The sequence below is a fragment of the Erythrolamprus reginae genome, chromosome 2, assembly GCF_031021105.1.
Source record: "Erythrolamprus reginae isolate rEryReg1 chromosome 2, rEryReg1.hap1, whole genome shotgun sequence".
Classification (NCBI taxonomy): Eukaryota; Metazoa; Chordata; class Lepidosauria; order Squamata; family Dipsadidae; genus Erythrolamprus; species Erythrolamprus reginae.
In genome coordinates, this window is record NC_091951.1 from 186,325,000 (window position 1) to 186,344,196 (window position 19,197).

Below are 19,197 nucleotides of genomic sequence, written 5' to 3' on the forward strand. Positions count from 1 at the left end.
GCCTAGTTCTTTATTTAGATGATACAGACTGAGTAAGTTACTTGTAGCCTTTGGAATGTATAGAACATGTGGAATCATCTGGTCCAATTCTTTTATGTAAACAGTTCCTTCTCCTTCAACTTTGCATATGACACTGAATATAATTCTTTTATGTCAGTCTTATGTAATTCTTTGAAAAGTTCTCTTTGATAAATAATGTGAAAAGCTGCTCCACTGTCTAAAGTCCATAAACGTCGAGTGTTGTACTCAGGATCTGAATGTGGAACGTTGTTCAGGATCAAAGAACCGATGTAAGGATGTGGATCCTCCTCTGGAACCTTGTTGAGCTGGCCTGTAGCTGCTGAAGCCTCTACGTCTGCCGCCTCTGGGATCTGTTCCTCTGGGCTGGTCAGGATGTTGAGAACGTTGAAAATCTGTTCCTCTGGGCTGGTCATACACTGGATAACGTTGAGAACATTCTGGAGTCACGTGTCCAATACGATCACAATTATAGCATCTAGGCAATCTAGGAACGTAGGCTCTTGGTTGGTAACTGTGCCTCATTGAGATTCTGGAAGCAGTTGCTCTGGATTTAAGTCTTCCTTGCATAATAACTTCTTCTTCTGTTAAAAGTTTGCACACCCTCGATGTAGTGCGTTGAGCTAAAGATATGTTGTTATACTTTGAAATGGCATCTTTCCAATCATCATTTAAAGAGCTAATAATAGCACTGTTCATTTGGATATCATCAAAATTGTAACCTCTTTCAATCAATTCCTTTTGCATTTCTAAAAGTTTAGACAAATGTGCAGCAATTTTTTCTCCAGGCTTTAATTTAGTAGTGAAAAATTCAGAAAATAAGAGGCATGTTCCTTCAGCTGAAATTGGTCTATAAAGTTCATCTAAAGATGTGATCAAGTTATTAGCACTGATATCATGTGAAAATATAACTGATAAATCTATTTCCATTGACATTAACATGAATGTGCTTGCTCTTGTGTCTAAGGCCTTTTGCTCTTCACTCCACGGTTTATTTGGTGGATTGAAAGCCATGTGATGAACGCCTTCACTGTGTAGTCTTATTTTAATTTCATGTAACCAAGCCTTATAATTTTGTCCAGTACTGTATACTTTAATTTTGCCTCATCTTTCAATGGTGATGAAACAGGAATTTGCCTTTGGACTGCAGCTTGTATTGCTACTGGCTGTTGTATTTCATGAGCTGGAACCCACGTTTGATCCTCCTGCTTCATCTGCGTATTTTGGCTTCTTTGTGGTATCTGCTCCAAAGGTGTTCGTTGAATTAGAAACCTTGGCTGGCTTGTTGGTATGGGCGGTTTGTCTGCAGTGTAGGAGTGTTCTGCAGAGGCCCTTTGCCCCATTGAAGCATCTGAAATAAAATCTTCTTGACATTCAGTAATATATTCCTCATCAGAAATATCTTCTCCACCACTAAATGGCGATGTAATATTACTTTTGGGCATTTGTGCCGATTCATCATCATGGAAAAAAGGTACGATCTTTTCTTTTTTAAATTCTTTTTCATAACACATTTGTAAATTTCTAGCTCTGCTAAGCCTTTTCATCTTTTCAGTAATTTCAGCACAGCATAATTCTATTAAATCTTGTTCATATGCAGTAAGGCTTTCTGGTCCCTTTGTTGTATAAAAATCAACGAGGAAATTTTTACTGTCTTTTAAACTTCCTTCTAGATTAGCAACAAAATCATTAAAAGTTTGTATATCGTCATCAGAATTCACACTGCTTGGTGGTGGAGAGGATTGATTACTTCTTAAAAACATTTTAGAGCCTTTTAAAGATTCCTGTTTACTGGAATGACTGACTTTCGGTTTCGTGCCCAAAATGGCCTCTCCATCTTTTTCTATGTTGAACTTAGAAATTGCTTCGCTATGGGGCTCCAAAGAGAACAGGGAAGTGTTTTCCATCTGGCTCGAAGCATAAATTGGCTCAGAAGGAATTATTTCTGACACTTTAATAGCCTCTGGCACTTTAATTACCTCTTCTAAATTAAGGCTTGAAAGAGAGGGAGTTTTACTCACAGTTTCTTGCCGTCCGGCTTGGTTTTCTCCCTCTGTAAAAGGCAATACCGTTTCCATTGAGATTTCTCTCCAAACAGGAGATTCTTTTTGCATTTCAGCGTTACGTATCTCTTGTGCTTTTACTAGCCTTAAAAGTGTAGAACTTAGTTCTTTATCAGACATTGTAGAAATTAAGAAATCTGAGAGATAATTTTTTTTCTTTTTTCCAGGCATATCAAGCCTTTAAAGATTATTATTTTTAGGCTTAAATAAGTAAACCATCCTCTGCTACCATGTCAGAGGAATTAAAGTCTGTCAGGACCTTAACTCCGGAGGTCGATGGATAGAAGCCTCAATCATTTTTTAAAATAAGATATTTATTTTTAAAAAACAGAAATAAACAAATAAAAGACTGTCTCGAGGGACAGGAGATCATATACATCTTACATCATGGAGGTTAGGAAGAGAAGAAAAAAAAGGAAGGAGGAAGTTGGTTGGCAGGATATTGCGACATAAGAGGAGGATCCAATAAGACACACTAGTTAACTGTTTCATTACTAAATGTCTCTGAGGGGCTATCAATATACAGCATGACACACCATTGGCCACAGACTCATAGGAATTAAAATTCATCAATCCTATATTGCCCATTTCAGATTTAATATGGGAAGAAAAGATTTTAGCTAACCAAAATTCTGGAGATGCAGCTTCAGACTCAAGATAGAAACATAGAAACATAGTAACATAGAAGACTGACAGCAGAAAAAGACCTCATGATCCATCTAGTCTGCTGTTTGTTCCAAGGATCTACTACTCTTTCAGTAAAATAATACTTTCTCATGTTGCTTTTGATCTTTTCCCCAACTAACTTCAGATTGTGTCCCCTTGTTCTTGTGTTTATTTTCCTATTAAAAACACTTCCCTCCTGGACCTTATTTAACCCTTTAACATAATTAAATGTTTCGATCATGTCCCCCCCTTTCTTGCTGTCCTCCAGACTATACAGATTGAGTTCATTAAGTCTTTCCTAATACGTTTTATGCTTAAGACCTTCCACCATTCTTGTAGCCCATCTTTGGACCCGTTCAATTTTGTTACTATCTTTTTGTAGGTGAGGTTTCCAGAACTGAACACAGTATTCCAAATGTGGTCTCACCAGCACTCTATATAGCGGGATCATAATCTCCCTCTTCCTGCTTGTTATACCTCTAGCTATGCAGCCAAGCATCCTATTGGCTTTCCCTACCACCTGACTGCACTGTTCACCCATTTTGAGACTGTCAGAAATCACTACCCCTAAATTCTTCTCTTCTGAAGTTTTTGCTAACACAGAACTGCCAATACAATACTCAGATTGAGGATTCCTTTTCCCCAAGTGCATTATTTTACATTTGGAAACATTAAACTGCAGTTTCCATTGCTTTGACCATTTATCTAGTAAAGCTAAATCATTTACCATATTACAGACGCCTCCAGGAATATCAACCCTATTGCACACTTTAGAGTTATTGGCAAATAGGCAAACCTTCCCTACTAAACCTTCCCCTACGTCACTCACAAACATAATAAAAAGAATAGGACCCAGAACAGACCCTTGTGGCACACCGCTTGTAACCTGTCTCTGCTCAGAATACTCGCCATTAATAATAACTCTCTGATGTCTACGCTTCAGCCAGGTGCAAATCCATTGAACTATCCAGGGATTAAGTCCAATCTTCACTAGTTTATCTATAAGATAAACTCTATCAGGTCCCTTGGACTTCTCTGTTCTGAGTAAATTTAAGGATGCCTGAAATTTTAGACTCGCAAAGGCTAGTTTCAGAACTCAATAAAGTCTGTTGATTCCTACATTTTTATTTTTTTCCCTTTGTCACTAACAGCATGGACTGGGGTCACAAAATATAAATTGACAGGGCAGCCACCTGATGGTGATGGGACTAACCAGGAGTATCCAGAGCTCTGTCCTCTTCATCAATCAAAACTGATTCACTCCATTTCTCATCTGCCACTTTCTCCAAACGTTCTTCAAGTCGGCGTATGTACACCAGCAACTCCTAAAGGCAGACAATGGGCAACACATCAGCATTAAGCCCTGGACTGTAGTTTGCTCCTCCCCTCACTACTTTGTATCTTTTTCGCATACTATAAATTCAGCCTTTCTTCCCTCCATTTGGATGCCTCACCAACCTGCTTTTCAGACTGCAGTTGCTCTTTCTCCTTTTGGACAACCTGCAGAGCAGCCCGTAGTTCCCGTAGCTCACGGCGGCTCTCGGAGACTTGAACCTGATGAAGGCAAAAGTGTCATTTGCCAAAGCAGAATTTTAGAATAACATGTATAGAGAGTTATGAAGCCCACCAGGAAACTAAATACAGGTAGTCCTCGACTTACAACAGTTCATTTCATGACTGTTCAAAGTTACAAAGCAATTGAAAAAAGTAACTTATGACTTTTTTTCATACTTATAAGTTACAACCATTGCACATGGTCACATGATCTAAATTCAGATGCTTGGCAACTGACTCCTATTTAAGAAGGTTGCAATGTCCTGGGGTCACATGATCAGCTTCTGACAAACAAAGTCATTGGGGAATCCAGATTCACTTAACAACCGTGTTACTAACGTAACAAGTGTAATCACTTAAGAACCGTGGCAACAGAAGTCATACAATGGGGCAAAACCCTCTTAACAAGCGTTTCACTTAGCCACATAAATTTTGGGAAAAATTGTGGTCATAACCCGAGGGCTATCTGTAGTTAATGCTTATGCACAATGCTGGAATTTTAAGAAAGTGAGGACTAAGGATGGTCAGTGACAACAGGATAGTGAATGACAAATTGGGGAAAAAAAGAAATGAAATGGAAGGATAGGCTCTGTTAGCCTTTAGTCAATAATTCCACAGAAAGAATCATGCGTCCTGTAAGGAAGGGAGAGCACCAAGAGTGCTTTTCAAAACTTTTTCTGCTGGTGATCCTTGCAAGGTAAAGATGTCTTGCAACCAGTGATAGGCTCCTACGGGTACGGTCAGGTACACAGAACCGATAGAAAAAATTTGATTTTTTTTTCTTTCTTTTTTTCCCATCTGGGCTCTGGGTATCGCAGTAAATGAGGTTGAATGTGTATAATTTTAGAAGAGCTGTGTGTGTGTGCGTGTGCATACACATACAGTTTATATAGTAGATGATGTATATTTTTCTGTGTTATATGTATGCACATGTATGGCATATATACATAAAATTAAATAGTATATTTTGAAAGTTCAGCAATAGTAAATAGATAGGAAAATTGTATCTCTTTGAGGCGAGGAGAGGGCAGCCACCCTTACCCTAACCAAAACCCTTGATGTGAGTGACATCAAGTTGGCCACCTTTAAGCCAGTAACATGGCCTTTAAGCCACACGGTCACATGATCATCAAGCCACTCCCACCTGGTCACATGGCCATCAGGCCTCACCCACAAAATAAGCTACACTCACAGTGTGGTAGTAAAAAGTTTTGCAGCCCTTCATTGCTTGTAACCCATCTAGACCGCAGGCAAGGGAGTTAAACTTCTTCCGGGAAGCTTGGCAACCTTACTCTGTAAACAGCTCCTACGTGTGAGAGGACTGACATCATTGCCCAAAGTTTTCCCTCCCTCCTTGAATGATGGAATCTCTTTTTCCAGGGAGATAGTTTACCAGACTGGCATCTCGTTCCTGTACCAGCTCCATACGCAACACCTGGCGCTGCGCCCGTTCTTCTTGCAAGTTGTTTTCAAGACGGAGAACCTCAGCACTCAGCTTCAGGATCTTATCTTTCTCGGCCTAACAAAATATAAATTGGAAAGGAGGGGTCACTGCAGGGTGAGATTACTCCCCCCCCCTCACCCCACCCCCATCTGCTCTATAGAAAGCTATTAAAGTACTTGGCAAGGTCTGATTCTTCATGAAATATGCAGGGCTGGAGAACCCAAGGAAGCTTAGAGGTTACTTAACAACAATTATGGTTCTCACTAGAGTTTTTAATTGGTTTTAATAAATTTTGTAAATTTTGTTTTCATTGCGTATGCTGCAAACAGTTATGTGAAAGTCAGATGGGCAACTTTATAATTAGAAATTCAATAAAACAAATAAGCAAATAAACCCACCAACTGCTCAGCAATGACTAGGTGGATAGAGCTAGCAAAAGTTTTTAGTTCAGGGACATCTACAACTCTAAAGAGCAGCTAGGTTAGGAAGGAGTCATCTATAGATTTGTCCATAGATTTAGTTATTCCAGCAATTTTGTCCCTGTCTTAACAGAGTGGGAGGCAGGCAGGCAGGGAGAGAGGGAGGCCCCAAGGAGGACTCAACATAGTTAATAGTGACAGAATAGTTATCCACAAGACCCAAGCTATTGACAAAAGGGAACTCACAGAGCAAACTAGATTGCTAAACATTTTTGTTTGTGGTCATAATGGAAACAATTGACACATATACAAAATTCAAACATAAAATGAGATTCCTTTTAATAGTTAAGTAAAACACTTCAAATTTGAAACTTTCAAGGCAAATCATCCCAACTGGGGTTTGGAATCACAGCTACTCAGATGCCTAGCTACCCAGCTACTGGATGTTTCAAAACTGTTTTGACCTTACCAGAAGTGTTTGAAATTCAAACTTTTATTTCCAAAGCCATATCATTCTTTTTCTTTTGAAACTCCCAAACATTAAACCTTGGCATTCAACTGCTTGGGGATTTTGTTCTTTCTGTAAGAACAACTAATTAAAAAACTTCCCTACAGCTTAATTTCAATCCAAAATAAAAGATCCATGATTGCATCAATGGATGTCAGGATCCTTTTGCTTTATTCCCTGTCTACTACAAAGAAAATAGGCAATGCTGAAAATATTGGCCTAGGGCAGTGATAGTTAATATTTTTTCCTCCGGTGCCAAAAAAGCACACACATGTGTGTGCGTGCCACCCCAATACAATGCTGCCCCGCAGGCCCCCACCCCACACATGCATGGGTGACCCTCTCCCACAGCCCATTTTGGTGCTGCACCCCCTCACCCCATTTTTAATCCCAGGAGGATTCAGGGCACTAGTTTCCTCCTGGATTCCTTCCTCTCATGTCTTCTCCAATCTTTCCTCAATACAGCGTGTGGAAATTGAATTGAATTTATTATTAGATTTGTATGCCGCCCCTCTCCGAAGACTTGGAGAAATGCCCCGCATGTGCGGCAGAGACCTAAAGACTAGCTGGCTGGTGGAAGGTGTGCACATCAAGGACCTCATGTGCAATGGACCTTGGCTGATTGATGGCTGGCGTGCCTGCAGAGGGCTCTGTGTGCCACCTGTTGCACGCGTGCCATAGGTTCATCTTTATGGGCAGGTGGGGGTTGCTGGTACTATTGCTACCAATGCGCTGTAGAGAAGCAAAATATCTCTCGTGCGCATGTCCCCTCGCAATATTTTGCTTCCTGCGCATGCGCAGAAGCAAAAACTTGCTGGAATGTGTGCGCGTTCACACCTTAGACCCGAAGCCGTGTGCACAGCTCCAGTTTTACTACCGGTATGGCGTCTTCACCTGTACCGGTAGGAACCCGCTACTAATCAAGGGCCTAGGATGAAGGGGCTCTTTTGTCAAAATTCCACTTGGTTATAGATAATCCTAGACCAGGGGTAGGCAAAGTTGGCTCTTCTATGACATGTGGACTTCAACTCCCAGAATTCCTGAGCTAGCATGATTGGCTTAGGAATTCTGGGAGTTGAAGTCCACAAGTCATATAACAGCCAACTTTGCCTACCTCTGTCCTAGACCATTTGCTCCCTCTCAATCCAATTTCAGCCTTGGATTTCTGAGAAGATAAATGAGATGAGGCTTCCACATGCATGGTTTAGACCAGGGATGGCAAACCTATGGCATGGGTGCCACAGGTGGCATGCGGAGCCATATCTGCTGGCACGCGAGCAGTTGCCCTAGATCAGCTCCAACATGCATGTGTGTGCTGGCCAGCTGATTTTTGGCTGACACAGAGGCTCTGGGAGGGTGTTTCTGGCTTCCAGAGAGCCTCCGGGGGGATGGGGAAGGGTGTTTTTACCTTCCCCCAGCTCCAAGGAAGCCTTTGGAGCCTGGTGAGGGCAAAATATGAGCCTACTAGGCCCACTAGAAGTTGGGAAACAGGCCATTGCTGGCCTCCAGAGGGCCTCAGGGGTGGGGGGGAGGAATCTGTTTTCGCCCTACCCAGGCATTGAATTATGGGTGTGGGCATTCGCACATTCGTGATAGCACACGCCCACGCTCTTTCGGCACCCGAGGCAGAAAGGTTCACCATCACTGGTTTAGACTTCCCACAAGACAGAAGGAACATAAAGGATGAAGACAAAAAATCACAGAAGTTTGCTCAACTGACTTACGGGATCACATGCCCAAATGTCCCACATACCTCTACATTCTGCAACAGCATGGCTTTTTCCTTCCACCATTGGCCTTTGCCTTCTTTCCACTTGAGGGTCATGTCAGCTAGCTTGATGTTGACCTCAGCTGCTTCAAGGCGGCTCTTGTGGAGATCAGAGATGGTGCGGTCCCGGATGGAGGCCACACTGGCCAGCTCTTCCCCTAAAAGAGCCACTTTCTGCTGACTGGAAGCCAAAAGGTCCTGTGTGGTGCGTAACTGTTCACACAAGGACTCCATCTGTGCCTGGAAAGAGAGAGGACTGAGAAGAAGAGGACCAAGAGAGAAGGTGCAGAAGCCATGACCAACCTTCACGGCTCTAGGAGAGCCCCAGGAAGAGAATAATAAGTGGCCTACAACAGCAGCCATTAAGATTCAGAACACTTTCTAATCCTGAAGTGGGAAACTGCCCAAGCAAGTACAAGCATTGATTATGGAGGATCAATACTTGATGTATTTCAGGTTTTCAAGCTCTAACCTAATTCTTGTACCAACCTCCCCCCCCCCACGCACTTTCCTGATATTTGCAAGAGATATTGATCTAGTTTCTTTCCCTGGGCCAAGAATAAATCCCTGGATTCTGGTTCTCACCCACCCACTTCTCTGCCCTGCAAGTCCTGACAGAACAAGTGGTTTTGCCTAGATCAGGGCTGGCTGACTTTTGTCAGTTCGTTCTTGTTCTCTGACATGAAACCAGCTATGTTGGCTGTAACTTTGTTCCAAGATTGTTTATGAAACGAAGTCCATGGGTTTAAGGGACTTGACCCATAATTAAATACCTTATTTCTTTTAGACTTTTAAAAAACTAATCCATGAAGTGCCCAGTAGAACCTGGGGCCATTTTTGTATATAAATCTTCTTCCACAAAACACACGTTTAGAGAAAAAGGGTAGGGTCTGAAACAACATCACCCTAGAGGGTTTTTTTTGCCTATGACATGTCCTGATCTGTGCTTTGCTTGTCCAACCTTTTTTTTTGTTAAATTAATCTAAAATATCATTCTGAAATCCTGGATTCCTTCTAGTTGTAAACTACAGAAGAACCTCTGATCACGACTGCAATTCGTTCCATAACTTTGCTTGCAAACATATTTGGTTGCAACCCAAACCTAATTTTGGAAATTTGGCACTCCCCCCCCCCCCCGAAAAAAAAGGCGTGGAAGGGGAAATCGGCCACAAAAAGAAATAAAAAGTGAATTTTCTTGTTCAGAACTCGATTTGGCCATGGTCAGAAGCATTTATGACCAGAGGTTCTACTGTATTACCTTTCTTTTGGTAATGGAAATTTTAACCAGGGCTAGGCAAAGTTGGCTCTTCTATGACTTGTGGACTTCAACTCCCAGAATGCCTGAGCCAATCGTGCTAGCTCAGGAATTCTGGGAGTTGAAGTCCACATGCCATAGAAGAGCCAACTTTGCATTCCCTGGCGTAGACCACTGGATTAGAGATATCCACTGGATGACTACTTACGGCTCAAGGAAAGGAGACTTGAAAATGCATTTAGGATGGGCAAAAATGGGTTCCTCGCATGAAGACAGAAATTACTAGGTTAGTAGTAATTACTAGGTGTCTTGAGAAGTTCTGGGAGAACATGGAGATCATCTGATTAGAGACACCATTAGAGACAACATGCTGGACTTGATAAGCCTCCAAGTTTATCAATATTTTTAATATTCCTAGAAGCTTCCTATTTTCAGGTACTTACTGTGCGGCAGTTAGCAGTTGCCAGCTTCTGCTGCAACTTCTGAATATCCTCCTGCAGCATGATAGCCTGGGAGATTTTCTCACCGTGACGAGTCTTGGCTTCTTGCAAGTCGGAGGCCAGGCTACGGCTCTCCTCCTTGGAAGCCTGCAGCTTGACCTGGAGAGGAGAGACGACGTTAGCTGCTTGGCTAACCATGCCAGCTCTGGTTTCCTGCTCCTCTTTGTGTCCCTCTTTTCAAACCTGTTGCTCCATGCTCACCTGGTACTGCTCTTTCTCAGCATTCTCTTCTTTCAGCTGATGGTGGATGTGTTCCTGCTCCCTCAGAAGGGACTTCACTGTGTCTTTCACCCTGCAGCAGAAATGATCCAGACACATGTGAGGAATATTCACTGTGCTCTTTCTACTCTGGGGCATTTCTAAAATAGGTCTGTCTGTCTATCCATCTCTCTCCCTCTCTCTCTCTCCTCCTATCTAATCTACCTACCACACCTATTTATAAACCACCCTTTAGTTCCATCTTTGCATCTTCCTCAATATGAGCCGGGGTGGCGCAGCAGGTAGAGTGCTGTACTGCAGGCCACTGAAGCTGACTGACCATCTGAAGGTCAGCGGTTCAAATCTCATCACCGGCTCAAGGTTGACTCAGCCTTCCATCCTTCCGAGGTGGGTAAAATGAGGACCTGGATTGTGGGGGCAATAGCCTAGCTCTGTTAAAAAGTGCTATTGCTAACATGTTGTAAGCCGCCCTGAGTCTAAGGAGAAGGGCGGCATAAAAATCGAATAAATAAATAAATGAATGAATGAATGAATAAATAAATAAATATATATATATATACCATTCACTAGCTCAGCAGCCTAATTCCAAGATGATATTTTAGCCACAACCTATTAATTTCAAGGCATCGCTGGGTTATTAAATAGAACAGCTTCTCTGTGTGAAAACAATTCCCCAACATAGTCTAATTCACTGACAGTGGGCTTGTTACAAACAATGTAAAAAAAAAATCAGTAGTCTGAGCTAACAGGAGTTCTAATCAGATCATCAACAGGACTAATTGCCTATCAGTAGCTCAGAAGATATTGTTCCCCCACTCCGATTTCTCTCCTCCTCTTTCTCCCTCCTACTTTCCCTCCCGCCATCCCTTTTTATTGTAATTGAGGTTCTTTCTTTGACATGGCCTTGACCTGTCTAATTCCGTCTCCCTCTGAAGCATCTTCTCTCCAATCCCCTGGATATCGCCCTCCAGTTCCTGGATTCGGGCCAAGTGCTCAGTTTCTTGAATGCTTAGAGTATCTCTCTGCTTGGAGATTTCCGTGTAAGAATTTGACAGTTCCTAGTTGAGGGAAGAGAGGAAGAAAAATGAGTGATGTCTGTAACATTTGAATTAAATCTAAAAAAATCCAGCTGCTGGTTTTGCTGACAAAATTGAGCACAACAACACTCGAACAACCCTACTGGATGAAACTAAGGCTCATTCTGCGGAGAGGGGCGGCATACAAATCCAATAAATAAATAAATAAAAATAAATAAATTTTGAAAGGGGCATGCATAAGCGCACTATTGTGCCTAACGTCCCTGTCCTATTGTCTTCTTTTATCATTATTTACTACTTATGTGATGCTTATACAAACTACAATCCTATACTTGTTCAACAAGAGAAGAGCCTTCTCTGTGGTGGCCCCGACCCTCTGGAACCACCTCCCCCAGGAGATTAGAACTGCCCCCACCCTCCTTGCCTTTTGTAAAGTTCTTAAGACCCATCTCTGCTGTCAGGCATGGGGGAACTGAGACATCTCCCCCGGGCCTATACAGTTTATACATGGTATGTTTGTGTGTATGTTTGTTTTTAATAATGGGGTTTTTAGTGTTTTTTAAATTATTAGATTTGTTCTTACATTGTTCTTGTTATTGTTGTGAGCCGCCCCGAGTCTACGGAGAGGGGCGGCATACAAATCTAATAAATAATAATAATAATAATAATAATAACAACAACAACAACAACAATATAAATTAAAATAAATTAAAAAAATAAATTTTGGTCCAGAATAGTTATTTCTCACAATGCCCAGCCATAAAAGTATGGGATAGAGACATGCTCTTTTTCTACTAATGTTCTCCTGAACCTGATGCTTTGCAAATGTTCAAATAATCTCTGCATGCATGTGAACTAATCTAGTGCAAGCATTAAGACAGAGGGGCATCCCTTCTGTGCAGAAGAGATACCCAGAACTTGCTTCAGGCTTGCACAAAAGTTTTGTGGCCACCTGAGTTTTTGCTTAGTGAGATGAGGGGAACACAACACCTTTCCCGACGCTTGGGAAGAGGTGGGAGCTGGAAGAGCTGACAAGTCCTACTGCAGAACCTTCCTTGCCTTATATTGTGCAGCCAGCTTGGTGTGCTCATCACGTAAGGAGCTAAGCGCTGCTTCTAGATCTGTTGCGCGGCTTCTCAATTCTTGAACCTCTTCCTTCAGGCGGCAGGACTCGCGCAACAGGGCTCCTTGTTCCTGGCGACTCTCTTCCAGCTGAGTCTGTGGGGAAGGAGATACCGTACTGAAGTACAAAGTCACGGCACACGTTCATTCAGTGGGCTGAATTTTATTGCGTCTTTGTATTGCTACCCTAGGACCAAAAGCTGATTAAAAATTTATTTTACAAAACAGCTTTGCACAAGGAAAAGTCAACGTGACAGGAAAAAGCATTTATCTCAGCCTTCAGTTACTTCATTTTTTTATACAGTGAAACCCAAATAAAAGAATGTTTCAGTAGTAGTTTTATGGGTTTAGTACAGTGTTTCCCAACCTTGGCAACTTGAAGATATTTGGACTTCAACTCCCAGAATTCCCCAGCCAGCAAATGCTGGCTGGGGAATTCTGGGAGTTGAAGTCCAGATATCTTCAAGTTGCCAAGGTTGGGAAACACTGTTCTAGTATAATTCCAGAAGATTGAAAAACTCTGCTATCCTGGTTTGATGAAAGCAGAAGGTCAGCCATTTAATATTGGGTGGATGGTCCAGGACATCTTAAAACTCTTGCTCCCTCTCGTTCATTTTGGCATCTTAGGAGGACAAGCTGTGCAAAGCGATATTGTTGGACTACTTTTTAGATTGCTAGCCAGGCTAGCTGAGGTGAATGGAAGTTGGAGCCCAAGCATATTAAGACAACCACCTTCTGACATCAGTGATGAGGAGAATGTCAGGTCACAGATCAAGACTTTAATCTGTGCCATGATGTACTGTACCTCCAAATTTGAATGTGGACAGTGAATATGCTGACTCAAAGGAGCAACCAGTATATTTTCCACTAATAATCACCAGGGATAGGTGATTATCCTCATTGCTGGTATAACTTAACCTTTAATTATATCAGAAGATGCTGTATATTTAATATGGAAAGGATATCATTCGCTTTGCATTGGAGATGATATGGAACAGAATTGAAACCAGGAAACATGAATTTGTTGCAGTTTCTGCTCTAGAAGGTGCTAAGAATGTCTACAATAACCTCACAAAATAGGTTGGGTTGAAAAAATGTAAACAGGCCTAAAATCTAGAACATTTCGTAGCTGAGTGAAAGCCTGAAATTAGAATTTGCTGAGCTGAGTTGAATACTATAGTTAGGCAGCAAACAATCAGTCATGAAAAAAAATATACTCAAGGAAGGGAATACGCCTCAAGTGGGTTTAGGGTCAAGAATGTTGGCTTACAGTGAGAACCAAGCAGGGGTGGGTTCTGGTTTTAATCTTTTCGGGTTCGCTCAGTGGAGCTTTGTGTGGGCGTGCTTCATGCAGTGCTGAAACAAAGCTTCTGCACATGCGCAGAAGCAAAAAGCAAGATGGCACTGCTGAGAGAGCTAATTCTATAAAACTACCGGTTCTATAGAATTGGTACGAACAGGTTCTATAGAGGAACCCACCTCTGGAACCAAGGGTTGATTAGATCAGTGTTTTTCAACCAGTGTGCCGTGAGACATGATCAGGTGTGCCGCGAAGCTCAGAGAGAGAAAGAAAGCAAGAGAGAGAGAAAGAAAGAGAGAAAGAAAGAAAGAGAGAGAGAAAGCAAGAGAGAAAGAAAGCAAGAGAGAGAAAAAGCGAGCGAGAGGGAAAGAGAACAAGAGAGAGAGAAAGAAAGCAAGAGAGAGAGAGAAAGAGAGGGAGGGAACGAGAGAAAGACATAGAGGGATGGAGAGAGAGAGAGAAAGAAAGAGGAAGGAAGGGAGAGAAAGAGGGAGGAGAGAGAAATAAAGCAAAAGGGAGGAAGAGAGAAAGAGATAATTTTTTTGTCCAAACTTTTTTTTAGCCGCCTCCCCCCCCCCCCCCCCACTCAATGTGCCCCTGGGTTTCGTAAATGTAAAAAATGTGCCGCGGCTCAAAAACGGTTGAAAATCACTGGCTTAGATCATCCTACCTCAAGTAGAGCGGCCTTGGGAACTACCAGCAACATATCAGTTCCTCCTCCGTCATCGCTGGCCTCCTCTAGAGTGACGAGCTCATCCATGGGACGGGGTTCGCTGAACTGGAAAGGAGAACTTTGGCCACGCACCTCCCCATGGCGATCCACATAACGAAAGTGATATTGCTGAGGGCCTGGCTTAGGTAAGTAGCTGGCTGCGAAAGGAGGAATATATTTACTGTATTACTTTTCTGACTTCTGAATTTGAGGCTTTCTCTTATTGTTTGACTCCTAATGAGTCAAGCAATAAAGGAAAACCAGAGGTAGGAAATTAGGATCTCAGTTTCGATTAACATTCTCTTTTCTTAATTTCTTATGAACTGTTAAATATCTTTTTGCTTTGCTTTTAGTACAAGTTGGCATTTTATTTTGCTCCCAGTTTCACAGCATGGAATTGATTTGAGCACTCCGGACCATTTTATTGTTTCCCATGAACTTTTCCCTAAGCTGTTTTAAATAGCTGTTTTTGAAAGGGCAGGCCAGATAGATTGCTGAAACCAAGTTCAATAAGACTGGTCATTCTGTTTATCTACTTTATCTTATGTCACCATTCTGCTTGGGCAGGAAGTCATTCCTTAAGTGCTACTCAAAACATTTAGTCATGTATGCTTTGATGAATCTACTCTGAATCATTTGAAACATGCCTACCTTGAAACTGGACACTGCAATGGAGGGTTCCTTCAGAAGCTCCACCATCTGGCATTATGCCCCATACAAAGGTATAATAGTCACGTACTGAAGAAGCATCCACCTGAGGCAAGGAATGGGAAAGGTAGCATTAGAAGTTGTAGTACTTGCGTAATTGTCCCAGAATATCCAACACTGCAAACCCAACAATTTTAGATAGAATCACCTTTGAGTGTGAGAATGTAATTTGTAAAGCTGCTCTTTACACAAAATTCCTATCCTAGCTAACTTTTGCTAATTTCAATTATCTAAAATTTTAATGTTTTATAATATTCTTTTTATCATGTTGAAAGTCACCCAGTTGCTTGACAGTGAGAGGGGTAGCATATACATTTAATTTAAAAAAATTATTATTTATGAATTATGAAGGCAATGGTAATCAGAACATTGTTCCAGCTGAGCTGTGCTATCTTTCGACTTGCATGGTGCTTTGATTATGGGCAGAAGAAAACATGTCTTCTTAATTGAAGGAAGATATAGTCTCCTAGTAAATATGAAGGACCCAGCTAGATGGCACCACCAATCAGCTTTGGCTGGTTTTGGAAAGCTACACAGGTTTAGATTTTGCTTAGTACCTGGATGAGAGATCATAATAAAATCATGTCTGTGGGTTTTTCCTACTTTGAATGCTGTTGTTGGGAAAAAGATATGTCCATCCTCTGATGCTACAAGAAGTTGAGTTGGATTTGAATAAGACTTCAGCTTTTTACTGTACAGTTCAGTGATGGGTTGCTACCAGTTTGCAAAAGTTCTGAGAACTGGTAGCGGCAGTGGCAGGAGGCTCCGCCCACCTGCTCAGATGTCATGAACACCACTCTGCACAAAAGCATTGCAAGCCCGCAAAGCACACTTGCACATTCCCATTACTGAACCAGTAGCAAAGGTAAGTGGAATCCACTACTGGTAGAGTTCCTGAGTGCTGTCAGAATTGCAAGTAGTAAAAAAAAAATGTATGGTGTTCATATACACTTGATTACAATTTCTCCAAAACTCCTGAAATGTGACCATTCAAACGTCATCATCCCACTTGTCCCCATTTGCAGTACCTTAAAGATCCCGACCCAATCTCTGGTCGATGGCTTCATGCCAGGTGGCAGATTGTAGTGGCACTCCACCTTGGTATGGGGTACGTAACTTGAGGCCACATTCAGGAAAACGACGCTGGGGTGGGACTGCGCCTCTTCCATTTTAGTAATTTGGGCTGTAAAGAAAATGAAAGTAGTTAATAGTGCAAGAAACATGATTTGGTGTTAAATCAGCCAGATGGGCATATAATGGGCAAACCATTTTGTTGTACAGGTGGGTTGTTTAAGATTCTGCCCTTAGTTGAGGAAGGGATGTCTTCTGCAATGCATATTATTTAATTTACTTTATGATGTCATAAGGTAGCCCTGCTTTGTTTAATTAATTAGTTCTGCTCTTTTTTGAAGATGGGAGACCTAGCTGTCTCCCAAAGACAGGCTTCTACTGGCTTCCCTGTAAATGCATCTCAGGACATGACTTGAAATATGAGCAAGGCTAGTTTTACACACCAAAACAGGGTTGAGAAAGGCCACCACTAAAACCCTACCACCTTGAGTAGCAGAACGGAGGAAAGCCTTCCTTTCTACTGAAACCCCTTGACAGCCACTGCTAACTGGAACAGAAATACAGGATAAAGGAAAAAGGACTCTGTCTTAGGACAGGAAATTATCAGGTACTCATCATGGAAGAAAATAGGGCATCCGTAGTTATTATCTATACTGGATCTATCGATTGAAAAAATATACCACGAAAAAGCTGGAATGCATATTATTTCTGATTATTCCTGGAGAATTCTGTTTCTGCTGGGCATTGGTAAGGGTAGGATGGGTATGTGTGAAAGTGCATGCTCTAAAAGTAAATATGGGAGAGTCAAGTGGTACCTCTACTTACGAACTTAATTCGTTCCGTAACCAGGTTCTCAAGTAGAAATGTTTGTAAGAAGAAGCAATTTTTCCCATAGGAATCAACGTAAAAGCAAATAATGTGCACGATTGGGGAAACCACAAGGAGGGTGGAGGCCCTGTTTCCTTCCAGGAGATTCCTAGAGAGACCCCATGGAGGCTTCTCCCTGCCTTTTCCGGCCCTGTTTCCTTCCAGGAGATTCCTAGAGAGACCCCATGGAGGCTTCTCCCTGCCTTTTCCGGCCCTGTTTCCTTCCAGGAGATTCCTAGAGAGACCCCATGGAGGCATCTCCCTGCCTTTTCCAGTTACAGTTTCGAAGGCACGGATTTGTAAGTAAAAAATGGTTCTTGAGAAGAGGCAAAAAAATCTTGAACACCCGGTTCTCATCTAGAAAAGTTTGTAAGTAGAGGCGTTCTTAGGTAGAACTACCACTGTACATCCAATTTTTTTTACTACCGGTTCTGTGGGCGTGGTATGGTGGGCATGATGTGGCTTGGTGGATGTGGCAGGGGAAGGATATTGCAAAATCCCCATTCCCTCCTCACTCCTGGGGGAAGGATATTGCAAAATCCCCATTCCCTCCCCTCTCTGGGGCCAGCCAGAGGTGGTATTTGCCAGTTCTCCCAACTACTTAAAATTTCCACTACCAGTTCTCCAGAAGCTGTTAGTACCTGCTGGATTTCACCCCTACTATCTACTTGTCACTTTATCTTAATATTTTTCCTGGCCTTATCCTCAAATTTGCAAGCATTTATTTGGCACAGCATTGCTTACAGATGGAAGACGTAATTTATATGATGTAGCTGCATTAAACTTCTTACTGCACGTGAATGAGTTTAATCCACATATCTGGTCCTAAAGTAAATGATTTTTGTCTGAAAAAAAAAGGAACGTTTTCCAATTTTGGGGAGTTGCTTTTGTTTTTTTAAACAGGAAAGGAAATACGAATAAGCATTAGGAGTGGCAGCGTATGTACAATGGAACATGGCTGGGAGCCAGGAGGAAGGGACAGAGCCAGGGTAGCCTTCTTAATCTTTGCAGATTGTTTTTCCATCACCAGGATACTTCGGTTAATTATTGATTGTTATAATGATTTATTTATACCACACAGTTTACATGGTACATTGCAGCATATGAATCTGTATCTATATATCTATACAGTAGGTTCATAAAAAAGAAAAATCTTCCTCCCCAAGGCACTTACAGTCTAGTTAATGATGGAAAGAGGCAGGAGAAGGAGGGGTGTGGGGGGAAGGTTTTAAAAAATGTCAACCAATGCAGTTCAGAGCTGTAAGAACAATGGCTTAATTTCAGCAAAGGGAACGCTGCAGTGTTCAGGGAAAGGTAGCAAGAGAGCCAGTGGCTCAAAGGATGGATGGAGAAGGGACGGAAAGAGAATAAAATTGAAAGACAAAAGCTCCGGAACCCTTTTTTTCTTATTTGCATAAAACATCTGAGCATAGATCTGTCATCCTTTTCGCATCCCTAAACCCTCAGGGACGCTTTCATACTCGGCTCGTGATAATTCTTATTGTCACAAGACACTGATAAGCCCGATGAGCTCTGAGAAGCTCCCTCCCTCCAAGAGAGCATTAAAAAATGGCAACAGCAAACACCCCCAATTTCACTGATTTGGTGCTTTAGAAAAACATCGCAGCAATTCATTATACAGAAGGGCCGACCCTAGCAGCATTCTTGTCCACGGACTCATAAGATGGTATTTGAATACAGCACAAGAAACTCAGTGGACCCAGGGGTTGGGGTGGGGAATGATCTCCCGTGCCCACCCCCTCTGCATTTCAGTGTGATAAAACTGGACTCACAAGTTTTGAGCTGCACTGCATTTGAGCCAAAAATTGAATTAGTAAATTCTTGAATGCAACTTGCCTGTATGGAACCCGCACTACATTTCGGACATTAATACAATTAAGAGAGTCCAGAAATATTCCACAAGAAGAGTCTTCCACTCCTCTGCGTGCAACAGAATACCTTATTC

General features: G+C 42.0%; 1 protein-coding gene across 6 annotated transcripts in view; it reads right to left on the reverse strand.

Annotated features, from left to right (window-relative positions):
* Nucleotides 1-19,197, reverse strand: part of CALCOCO1 (calcium binding and coiled-coil domain 1) — a 44,862-nt gene that overhangs the window by 11,761 nt on the left and 13,904 nt on the right. For 3 of the 6 annotated variants that reach the window (XM_070740816.1, XM_070740819.1, XM_070740818.1), the window contains exons 3-13: nt 16,322-16,476; nt 15,237-15,339; nt 14,544-14,743; nt 12,511-12,669; nt 11,324-11,472; nt 10,397-10,487; nt 10,139-10,294; nt 8,426-8,680; nt 5,695-5,820; nt 4,206-4,301; nt 3,961-4,072 (exon numbers count right to left, since the gene is read on the reverse strand). In XM_070740816.1, coding sequence (XP_070596917.1) covers nt 3,961-4,072; nt 4,206-4,301; nt 5,695-5,820; nt 8,426-8,680; nt 10,139-10,294; nt 10,397-10,487; nt 11,324-11,472; nt 12,511-12,669; nt 14,544-14,743; nt 15,237-15,339; nt 16,322-16,462 — 1,588 coding nt within the window. In that variant the 5' untranslated portion in view covers nt 16,463-16,476. Of the gene's footprint in view, nt 1-971; nt 2,072-3,960; nt 4,073-4,205; nt 4,302-5,694; nt 5,821-8,425; nt 8,681-10,138; nt 10,295-10,396; nt 10,488-11,323; nt 11,473-12,510; nt 12,670-14,543; nt 14,744-15,236; nt 15,340-16,321; nt 16,477-19,197 lie in introns of those variants that run through there. The other 3 variants (XM_070740814.1, XM_070740815.1, XM_070740817.1) reach the window with 2 other exon arrangements.